Source organism: Ipomoea nil, unplaced genomic scaffold, assembly GCF_001879475.1.
Source record: "Ipomoea nil cultivar Tokyo-kokei standard unplaced genomic scaffold, Asagao_1.1 scaffold0873, whole genome shotgun sequence".
Taxonomy (NCBI): domain Eukaryota; kingdom Viridiplantae; phylum Streptophyta; class Magnoliopsida; order Solanales; family Convolvulaceae; genus Ipomoea; species Ipomoea nil.
The window spans coordinates 1,216,567-1,227,961 of NW_017617301.1; the positions used below are offsets into that span (position 1 = coordinate 1,216,567).

Here is an 11,395-nt window from a genome sequence, read left to right on the forward strand (position 1 = left end):
CTATCACATGTCATTAGGAATCCGACCACCCTTCAGCGAAAATTTTAGGCAAAAAAGTGACCAGCGACTGACCAAGGTCACCTTCTCAACTGGAGAAGGCAATCCAAATCTGGTCGCCTTCTCCTTCTCCGTGATCGGCGACCGTTCGCTGTCACCAATCACTTTTTTGTCTGAAATTTTACAGCCGAAGGGTGACCGAATTCCTAATGACCTGTGATAGTAGGTCATTATCGATTTTTGAGTTTCAATGCATCGAAATGAATTGTTAATGATTGTAATTGTACCTTTTAAAAGTTGAAAGACTAATTGACTTTTTAGCTAAATTTTGCGGCCATTTGAAGTTAAAATTGTATAAAAGAAATAATATATATCTAGCTTTTTTGAATGACAACAAAAAGATGACTTGTAACTTGTAAGAACTCTGAATCGTCCATATATTTTGAAGTATTTTTTTTAGATTTATTTTATTAATGTTGTTGTCGCTGGCGAGCCATGTTGCCTGTGATTGCGCTCCATATAATCCTTCTCCAGTACTATACTATCATTGCATTGCATCTTCCAACCCCACATCCTTAACTTTTTTTGAAACCATTTTCTTAATTTTTCATCATAATACAGCTTGCCGACACACCCCTCTTTCTCTCTCTCTCTCTCTCTCTCTCTCTCTCTCCCTGTATCTTAAGAAACAGGTTTTCCGGCGGCTGGGGCGACCCATTTTCCTGGTGGTCTTTGAGCTAGCTAGCTAGCTGAGCTGCCTTCATTTTCCATGAATAATATTCAGTACTTGGGTTGGAACTGACTACTAATCTTCAGTGTGGAAGGAGATCGGAGAAAAGGTTAAAAAAGCTTTAAGCTTTAGTGGTTGAGGGGAAGGAGAAAGATGAGACTAAGGAAGCCGGTGCTGTTCTTGCTTCTGGTGACGGTTCTTTCCCCAATCGTTCTCTATACTCACACTCTCGCCACTTATTTCGCTTCCTCTTCTTGTAAGCACCAACTCTGATCTTCCTTCTTTTTCCAAATCAAAGTTTAATGCTCCAGGAATAATGTGATTTTATTTTATTTTTTTCTCTCGTTTTTGCAGCTAGAAATGAATTCGTTGAAGAAGTCTCCACTTTTGTAAGTAACTTTCTCGATTTATAAAAATTGATTTTTTTGGGTTCGTTTAGATCGATTTCTTGGATTTTGATTTTGGAATTTTGCAGACATTGGGTGGTGAAATCAGACCTTTAAATGTGCTGCCTCAGGTATCAGTATCTTTAATTTTCTTTATTTGGGGAGATATGCAGTCAGTTTTTGACTTTTTTCTTTCTTTCTATTTTCTTGATTGCCTTTGTTTCTGTTCCTTGTTTTACCATTCCAATTGATTTTTTGTTGATTAACAGGAGTCTGATACTATTCTGAAAGAACCATTAGGTATTGTGTATTCAGAAAATTCAAGCCTATCCCTTTTGAATGGCTCAGATGGTAAAAGCAATGAAAATGCTCGTAAAGCCAGACAGCTTGCTGAAGGTTCTTAATTGCTTATTATATCTGTGACTATGTGTATATTTAGAAACTATGTAGTGTTGACTTCCATATTTGATTTGAGTATTTATTATATGCTTCCTATATATATACCACCAGATTTACTAGAAAATGAAACAGCCAACACATCTACCCGGGGATCTGAAAAAGGAAATGTTGAAAATCCCATAAGGCAAGTAACTCTTGAGGGGCGTCAGGAGAATGAAAATGTTTTAGTAAAACCTGAATCAAATGGGGCCACTGGAAGTACTAGTAGAGCTTCTTCTAATGCAAGGGAAATCAAGCACACATCTGACAGTTCCTCCTTGAATGTGGTAAGTTTTACTGATTTATTCACCCTTTTGATTTGCTCGTCATTTATTTCTGTTAAGAGTCAAAACATATGGGTTTATAAGGCTATGAGTCTGACTAGCTAATTGATTGGATTCAGTCTTTTTAGTGTGGTTTTACCCATGTGCATTATAGCCCAGTTGAGTGGGAAGGATTGTTTTTGGGTGAATATGATATGGGTTATGTTGAAAACCTAATGTTATGCATGTACCAACAAATATACAATTTGTCTCATTTTGTGCATACTTATCAGCCCTCTGGTGGTAGAGCTGCTTCCCGAGGGCGGCCTGTTAGGAACAACCCTAAGAGTCAGAATGATCAAGTGGTTCCACCAGACACTCTTATTCACCAGCTTAAAGATCAGCTTATCAGGGGTAGAGTTTACCTTTCACTCTCGGCAACAAGAAACAATGCCCACTTCATAAGAGAACTCCGCTTGCGTATGAAGGAAGTTCAAAGAGCACTTGGTGATGCTACAAAGGATTCTGACCTATCAAGGAAGTAAGTGTTCTCCTAGTACCTCTCAATCAAATGTTCTAACATGAAGGGTCTATTTTATTTACTTTTTAATCTTTATGTGCACAATTAAAAAGAAAAATGGTCCTTTTGTTGTAGTGCCAATGAGAAGTTGAAAGCAATGGAGCAAACATTGACCAAGGGGAAGCAAATACAAGATGATTGTGCTGCTTATGTGAAGAAGCTTCGTGCTATGCTTCACTCTACAGAAGAGCAGCTTCGAGTCCACAAGAAACAGACATTATTTTTGACCCAGTTAACTGCTAAAACACTTCCTAAGGGTCTTCATTGTCTTCCTTTGCGTCTGACAACAGAATATTTCATGTTAAATCCTTCTCAACAGCATTTCCAGAATCCAGAGAAATTAGAAGATCCCAATCTCTACCACTATGCAATCTTCTCAGATAACATATTAGCAGCAGCCGTTGTTGTAAACTCTACTGTTTTCCATTTGAAGGTACTAAAATACATATGCTCATTGCTGACTGATTCATTAGCCTAAAAATCTATATGCATGTTCTTCCCAAAAGGTTGAATCCCCAACCCCAAGGGCTTCCCCCACACCCTGGCCCGACAGAACACAGAGGCTAGACCTTTGCTTACTGCGCACAAGGAGCCCCCCTCACTTTGAGAGGCTTCTCCCACACTACCGCCACACTACTGCTAGTGAGACTCGATCCCTGGTCATTCTTCCCAAACTTCACCACTATGACCAACTGAGCTGCCCATGCGGGCAATCTATATGCATGTTGACAATTCAAGAAGGCGGAGTAGTTTTAATTGTGTATCTTTGTGTTTGTGTGTGCATGTATCAATATGTCGTAGACACATTCATATTTTCCCTGTATGTTCCAGTTTGCAATGTCTCTATCCCTCTATTCTTTATTTAATGACTCCTTTAAACCTCTGAGCAGGATTCTTCAAACCACGTTTTCCACATAGTCACTGACAAGCTCAATTTTGCTGCAATGCGGATGTGGTTTTTGGCAAACCCCCCAAAAAATGCTACAATAGATGTTCAGAACGTGGAGGATTTCACATGGCTAAATTCGAGCTATAGTCCAGTTCTCAAACAATTGACTTCTCCTTCCATGATTGATTATTACTTCAAGGCCCGTCGTGCAAATTCTGATCCAAACATGAAGTTCAGGAATCCCAAGTATCTCTCAATCATGAATCATCTTCGTTTTTACTTGCCGGAGATCTTCCCGAAGCTGAACAAGGTTCTCTTTTTGGACGATGATGTGGTGGTTCAAAAGGATCTTACTCCCCTTTGGTCTGTTAATCTGAAAGGTAAAGTCATCGGTGTGGTGGAGACATGTGGAGAAAGCTTCCATCGGTTTGATCGCTATCTCAACTTCTCAAATCCCTTGATTTCCAAAAAATTCAACCCCCGTGCTTGTGGCTGGGCATTTGGAATGAACATCTTTGATCTAAATCAATGGAGGAGGCAGAACATTACCGAGGTGTATCATACTTGGCAGAACCTGGTAAGAAAATAAGTCTTTTATGCTCAAGAGTTATAAACTTTTACATTTTGATTTTTATTCACACTTGAGATGTATCATTTGATTTTTATAAATTCTAATTGCAGAATCACGATAGACAGCTGTGGAAATTGGGCACCCTTCCACCGGGTTTGATTACCTTTTGGAATTATACCTATGCCCTTGATCGATCCTGGCATGTCCTTGGCCTCGGCTACGATCCAAGTGTAAGTCAAAAGAATATTGCACAGGCAGCAGTGATACACTACAATGGTAACTTGAAACCTTGGCTCGAAATAAGCATTCCAAAGTTCCGAAACTACTGGTCGAAGTTTATTGATTACGACCAAATGTATCTGCGAGAGTGCAACATCAATTCGTTAAGCGACAGCTGATGGGTTTTTTCCCCTTCCTCTCGCTCTTTTTTACAAGTCACTATTTTTTTTAGGTATATATATCAAGAATTAGAGTTAGCATTGTGGTTTGATTTTGTTGTGCCTGACATCTTTAGATTTCTCAGTTATGCCCGAGGGCAGATGTATCTGTAAATGATTACGCATACTCTTATCAATTTTGTATCTCCATTTTTTGTTATCCCGACATATTAACACAGGTCTCAAGTAACTGAGACCATTTGCATTACATTGTTTATTCCTTGGTGTTGAGAACATGTTTTTCTTGGCTATTAGTCTTCACTGCGAAAGTGTATTCGTACTGTCTTTGCTGCTGCTATGCATAGTGCTTTGGTTCAGGCTTGTATTGCATGCCAAAAGACACCAAGAAAGCCATATGACTGCAAAATTTATGAGGTTAAACTCCTGATGAAAAAGTTTGTTTGTATTTAATGAAATTTACAAATAGAAGGTTGTCTGTTGTGGTGTACCAAAATTGTATGCTTAGCTGTTATTGAGAATGATGTGTGGGATATCATGCTTCCCTCACATATCTGTACAAGAATCCAGCTGTGAGTATGGTGTGGATTATTAAATGTTTTTTTTGGTTTGAAAGCAAAGAGTATTAAATGTTTAGTTGTGACCACATTCTTCAGGTTTCAGCCTAAAAACTTTACTGCCATTACTCTACATTTTATTTTGTTAGTTAATTGTTAGCTGCACTGCTCTGTCCATATTCAGTGCAATACAGCTGGACAATATTTTTAGTCTACTCCAAATGTTGGCTTCAAGAAATGAGTTTTTTTTTTTTTTTTTTTTTTTTTTTTTTTTTTTTTTAATATGTCAAATAAATCCCTTAAGTTAAATAGATAGTGTAATTAAGCTCTCTAACTATTACTTTCAAAAAAAAAAAGCTCTCTAACTATTTTTTTTAAAGCTTCACCAAACCAATTGAACCGGTAAAAAAAGTGCAATTGCGTCAAGAATTATTTATTCAACAAGTTATCTTTTTTTTTGTTAGACCATGAGGTGTTCTGAGTAGGTTTTAATTGTATGAGGTATCTTTAAGTCAATATGAGCAATTTGGAAATTATCCACAGTATCTGTTCAACAACAAATTATGCCAACCCTTGATTGGGTATAAAACCTTCCTAATGGAAAGTAATATGATGTCATTAAACCTCAAGGTATTTGGTTCGTTTTGGATGTATATATATATATATATATATATATATATATATATATATATATATATATATATATATATATATATATATGTGTGTGTGTGTGTGTGTGTGTGTGTGTGTGTGTGTGTGTGTGTGTGTGTGTGTGTGTGTGTGTGTGTGTTAATAAGCCTTGGCCCCTAACCTTAGACCATTACCTCCTTTCTTTGTACAGTCGAGTCTCTCTATTCTCTATTCTAGTGTTCTCCCATTCTAGAGATGTCAATCGGGCTAGCCCGCTCGGTTTTGAGCTAGCCCTGTTGGACTTATCGGTTTGAGCTAATTGATTTTTTATTTTTTATTTTTTGGCTCGAGTTGGCCCTAACCCTAAACCTCTGCCTATCGAGCGGGCTGCACCGCTAAACTAAATGAAAAATGAGAGTACCCACATTCGGTCGAGTAGGATGAGTTTTGAAAAAAATCCACCCACAACGTTGACAAGTTGAAATTTATTTCATGACATGTAAGTGATACAAGCTACCTTATAAATTCACTACATGACATGTAAATATGTGGCAAATTATGTTGTCCAACCGTGTGCACCGTGCATGGTGCACACGGTTGCGAAAACGGCGTCGTTTTACTTTTAAAAAAAAATCATTTTCGATTGCCGTTAGTTACGTAAACATATGTTCATAATTTTATAGTTTCACATTATGAATGTATAGTTATGAAGTTATGGATGTGTAGTTATGCAATTCTGAATATATAGTTATGAAGTTATGAATGTGTAGTTATGCATGCAATTCTGAATGTATAGTTATGAAGTTATAATTTCACATTCTAAATGTAAAGTTATGAAGTTATGGATGTGTAGTTATGCAATTCTGAATGTATAGTTATAAAGTTATGGATGTGTTATGCATGCAGTGTAGTTATGCAATTCTGAATGTATAGTTATGAAGTTATGAATGTGTAGTTATGCAATTCTGAATGTATAGTTATAAAGTTATGGATGTGTAGTTATGCAATTCTGAATGTATAGTTATGAAGTTAATGAATGTGTAGTTATGCAATTCTGAATGTATAGTTATGAAGTTATGGATGTGTAGTTATGCAATTCTGAATGTATAGTTATGATGTTATGAATGTGTTATGCATGCAGTGTAGTTCTGCAATTCTGAATGTATAGTTATGAAGTTATGAATGTGTAGTTATGCAATTCTGAATGTATAGTTATAAAGTTATGGATGTGTAGTTATGCAATTCTGAATGTATAGTTATGAAGTTAATGAATGTGTAGTTATGCAATTCTGAATGTATAGTTATGAAGTTATGGATGTGTAGTTATGCAATTATGAATGTATAGTTATGAAGTTATGGATGTGTTATGCATGCAGTGTAGTTATGCAATTCTGAATGTATAGTTATGAAGTTATGAATGTGTAGTTATGCAATTCTGAATGTATAGTTATAAAGTTATGGATGTGTAGTTATGCAATTCTGAATGTATAGTTATGAAGTTAATGGATGTGTAGTTATGCAATTCTGAATGTATAGTTATGAAGTTATGGATGTGTAGTTATGCAATTCTGAATGTATAGTTATGAAGTTATGGATGTGTAGTTATGCAATTCTGAATGTATAGTTATGAAGTTATGGATGTATAGTTCAAATTATGTACAACATAACGCCGTTAACGGCAATCGAAACTGATTTTTTTTTTTTTTTTAAGTTAGACGTCAAACGACGTCGGTTTTGCAACCATGCAGCAGAGCATAACGCTCCTAAATATGTAATGTTATCGGTAAAGATGTCAATTGGGCTAATCCATTTAGTTTTGGTTTCGAGCTATCCCTATCGGGATTTGAGATGTCAGACTTATCGATTCGGGTTAATTGCGTTTTTTTTTTGTCGGGTTCAAAATTTTTTGCCATAACCCTAAAACCTCGGGTTTTCGAGCTTATTGAGAAGGCTCAACTAAAACTTTTGACATTTTCAAATCAACACTCTAAATTGTCAATTTAATAAACTAGCACATTTACACTAATAAATATAAACTTATACATCACCAATCAATCTAAACCTCTATTTCTAAATTTCAACTAAAAATAATTAATATACTTACACTATAATATAATATGAGAAAATTTCAATTTTGGTCCACTAACTATTGGAGTTGTGTTAATTGTAACACTTGTGTAACACCCCCGATTTTCGTGCCATTTTAAAACATAAATACGTAAGGTAAGGTAACTAACATATATCATAAAACGTAAGCATAGCGGAAGTCTAATATAAAAACAGGGAAAACCAAGGAGTGTTATGCCACATTCACCTCAACGTGAATGCACAGGCAAGTCTAAAACCATCAAACTGTTTTGTTCAACAACTATGGCACACAGGCCAAAACACTAACTACATTGTTCAAGGGAGCTAAACTACCAACGGCTAACGCTCTCGCCATGTCTACTCAGGACCTGTAAAGCACATAAAGAAAGGGGACGACGCCCGGTCAGTGAATATTGCTGGTAACCCATCAATACGCGTTAAATAGCATATATAGATAGTGTAATACAAAATCATTTTTGAAACGGAATACAGTATATATCAGTTCAAAGCCATAGAGAGAAGTCAACTGCAAAGACTCTATTTCACTCTCAAAAGAACAAGGGAAATCAACATCCCAAGACGACATCAAGACAAGAACAACAACAGTACAACTCAACACAGCTCAAGATGTAATCTACTGATCACAAAGCAGAAAACATCAAGGCAAAGACAACAATAATAACAAGTACAACTCAAGGTGTATTCTACTTATCACAAAGTAGAATACCACTCGACATGCTTATCAGAAAGGAATAGACATTCACACATTGGCACTACATGCCACCGGGACACTACATGTCACATGTTCCAACCTTATGCCCTGTTCCAACCTTATGGCTACCCCCGGCCTTATTACAGTTCCAACCATTACCTCCGAGAACCCCTGTACTTCTGAGTCCAACCTTATGCCTCTGGGAACCGTCGTTCCCCCACCTACAACCACCAAATCAACATACCACCGATCTCGCAGTACACGAGGGTACCGATCATTTCAATCACACAACCGCCAACACATGAGTCTGAAGCCCAGATCATAAGCCTGAAGCCCAGTTTACAACTCCAATATCATTTCATGGCCATCACGAGGACCACATCTGTACCTTGGTGATTAATGTCTCATACCATTAACCGTGCAATCAAGGTACAACCAATACACACACTTTCATCACAGGAATCAATCAATGGATCACAACAAAGATATGAAACCATACTCAATCAAGGAAGGATTACAATCCGACACCAACGATGGTCAACACAAGTTGCCAACTTCAATAGGAAAGAACAAACCACACACACTAGCATTTCAACAACAAACTAGCATGCTAATTAAACGGGCAAACCAAACATAGTTCCGTAGAACATACAAGACTCATCATGGTTCAAAGAATCACAAGGTTGAACACTTAGCATGATTCAAGACACCAAATCCTACATGGATTCCTAACATATCGTTCTAAACATACGAAACATCAAGAAGACACTCAAATAGTCCAATAAAACAACATCGGGAAGTTAAAACATCAATTACCAAGTCAAAAAAATCACGGGGAACAAATCCCCGAACAACCACCAACATGTACCCCGCGGGTGGGGCCACGGGTGGACCTCCACCCGTGGTTCCGCTCGCGGGAACCATTCTCCCAGCCAAGTGTACCCCACGTGTGGGGCGGCGGGTAGGCCACTGCACGCCGTTTCGCCCGCAGGTACGTCCTGTACCACGAAATAATCCCTTCGGAGATTTTCAACAACAAGTCCAAATTCAAGTCCAAAACACCCAAAATCTCACAAAATACAACAATATGACTTGAATCAAAGAAATAGCCAAGCAATGGCATAAAAGAACCCTAATAACAAGCTCTAGATATGCATTCTCACAAGACAATGCGTCAAAACTCACATTTCATAACAAAAATCACATGTAGAAGTTAAGAAATCATCACATAGGTAAGAAAATAGATTTTGTAGAGCATGGGTTACCTCTTGTAGCCTAAACCTTCTGATGTTATCACATCTTTGCTTGTTTTTATAGTTATTTTGAATCAGCTTAGTATCCGACATTCTCTCTTTTTGATTAATTTTTCCATACCACTTCTTTGGTAGCTATCACCCGTAGCCCCATTACAAGCTTAATGAAGTCCTATTTGATCTTAGCATGCATTCTTAGATTTGATCTAGGGGAGTATGAAAGGCAAGCTTATGGGATCTCATTCATGAACCGTGTCTTGCATAATCTCAACGGAGTATTAGTGCACACTTGATCCTCACACACTTTAAATTCTTGGTGCTCGGTTATTGGCTTGGAAATGGGTCTCTTATGTGCCAAACTAATTTGATTCTTGAAGCTTGTTGTTTTGTAGCAAGTTGGTTGGTGGTTTGAAAGGTTGTGCAAGAGAGAGCATGAGTAATTTGTATGTTTTGACTTGTGATTTTATTCCTTGGTTTTGCTTGAGGACAAGCAAAAGCTTAAGTGTGAGGGGGTGATGTTATCACATCTTTGCTTGTTTTTATAGTTATTTTGAATCAGCTTAGTATTTAAGTTCTTTAATTTTGCTTATTTAAAACATGTTTTCCTTGCTATTATCATTTAATTATGGTTCACACTTGTTTTGAATGTTTTACGGTGTTTGTTAGTGTTTTTGAACCATTGTAGGTTAATTCTATGAGCAAGGGAAGTTCAAGGATGAGTTTGGAGCAATTTTGGACAAGTCCGGGACCCAGAGGATTCGACGCGTCGAAAATTTTCAGTAGCATCACAAAACTGAGCCAAAGAGGCTCGACGCGTCGAGCCTCAATTCGACGCGTCGAGAAAGACGCGAGCAAAATTCTGCGCGAAACATAATGGCGCTGAAAGTTGGCATTTTCCTTTGCTAATTAATTTAGAAGATTCCTATTTCATCTCAACTTTGTACCCACTATAAAATCCCTCCTTCCTCAACCCTAACAGGAGACGGAGAGAATTCAGAGATTCTTGGAGACAAGAAGGAGAGAAATCAAGAGCCACAAGTTGTCTTGGGAAGCAAGAAGAAGACCAGGGAGATTTGGGAAAATCGTCTGGTTAATTCTTGTACTCTTTTGATGATTTGTAATTCTTTATTTATATTTGCTATGTATAATTTAGTCATGCTTGGCTAAATTTTTTAGAGATTCTTGGGTAAAAGTGTTTATGAACCTATGTGCCTGAGCTCTCAGTTTCTTTAATATATTATTATTTGGGTTTAATACTTGTGTTGCAATCGTGATAATATTGTTTGATGCTTGTAATTAATGGCCATAGTTACTAGCTTCATAGCCATGTTTGTGTCACCAATGGGAGTTGGGGCATAAATTAGGGTACACACAATTGCACCTAATGGTTGGACCTTGGGAAAGGGGAACTTATTAGGGGAAGTTTATTCTAGATTGTTGCCAATCGAGAGATGGTAGTAATTAGGAATAATTGAATGCTGATCTTCGGTCTTATTGGGTGTTTAAGCCACGGGAGTGGAAATTCACTAGGAATAGAGATTACGGGAGTAATTCGATTCCACTTTGCATTCCCACACAAATCTTAATTCCAAACTAAATATTGCAAACGATAATTGGCACTAGGTGATTAAATACTTGAATCCCATGAATCTCAACTTCTCTCTAATTGTTTTCAAAATCCTGAACCTCTGTTTTATTTTATTTATTTTATGCCAATCAATCATCTAAGTAATTGTTAGGATTAGCTCTAATGAATAAGTTAGTAACTAGTGCTTGATACAACCACTTCCCTGTGGATCGATAACTCGTACTTCGAGAATTATTTGTTTGCAAATATACTACGCATCAAATTGGCGCCGTTGCCGGGGAGGTGGCGTTACGTACTGACATTAGTGAAAGTCTTACT

The 11,395-nt window shown here is 37.3% G+C and overlaps 1 protein-coding gene across 1 annotated transcript; it reads left to right on the forward strand.

Moving 5' to 3' along the window:
- The first annotated feature begins 553 nt into the window (after nucleotides 1-553).
- On the forward strand, nucleotides 554-4,499 carry LOC109178901 (probable galacturonosyltransferase 4). The gene is made up of 9 exons (XM_019328452.1): nucleotides 554-983; nucleotides 1,082-1,116; nucleotides 1,203-1,244; nucleotides 1,383-1,509; nucleotides 1,624-1,838; nucleotides 2,108-2,355; nucleotides 2,470-2,827; nucleotides 3,285-3,860; nucleotides 3,965-4,499. The coding sequence occupies exons 1-9, from the start codon at nucleotides 881-883 to the stop codon at nucleotides 4,250-4,252; spliced, it is 1,992 nt and encodes a 663-aa protein (XP_019183997.1). The 5' UTR covers nucleotides 554-880; the 3' UTR covers nucleotides 4,253-4,499.
- The last annotated feature ends 6,896 nt before the right edge of the window (nucleotides 4,500-11,395 follow it).

Coding starts and splice junctions, on each gene's coding strand:
- LOC109178901 (XM_019328452.1), top strand. CDS start 881: ATGAGACTAAGGAAGCCGGTGCTGTTCTTGCTTCTGGTGACGGTTCTT. Junction 1,245..1,382: donor CTTTAAATGTGCTGCCTCAG/GTATCAGTATCT, acceptor GTTGATTAACAG/GAGTCTGATACTATTCTGAA. Junction 1,510..1,623: donor AGCCAGACAGCTTGCTGAAG/GTTCTTAATTGC, acceptor ATATACCACCAG/ATTTACTAGAAAATGAAACA.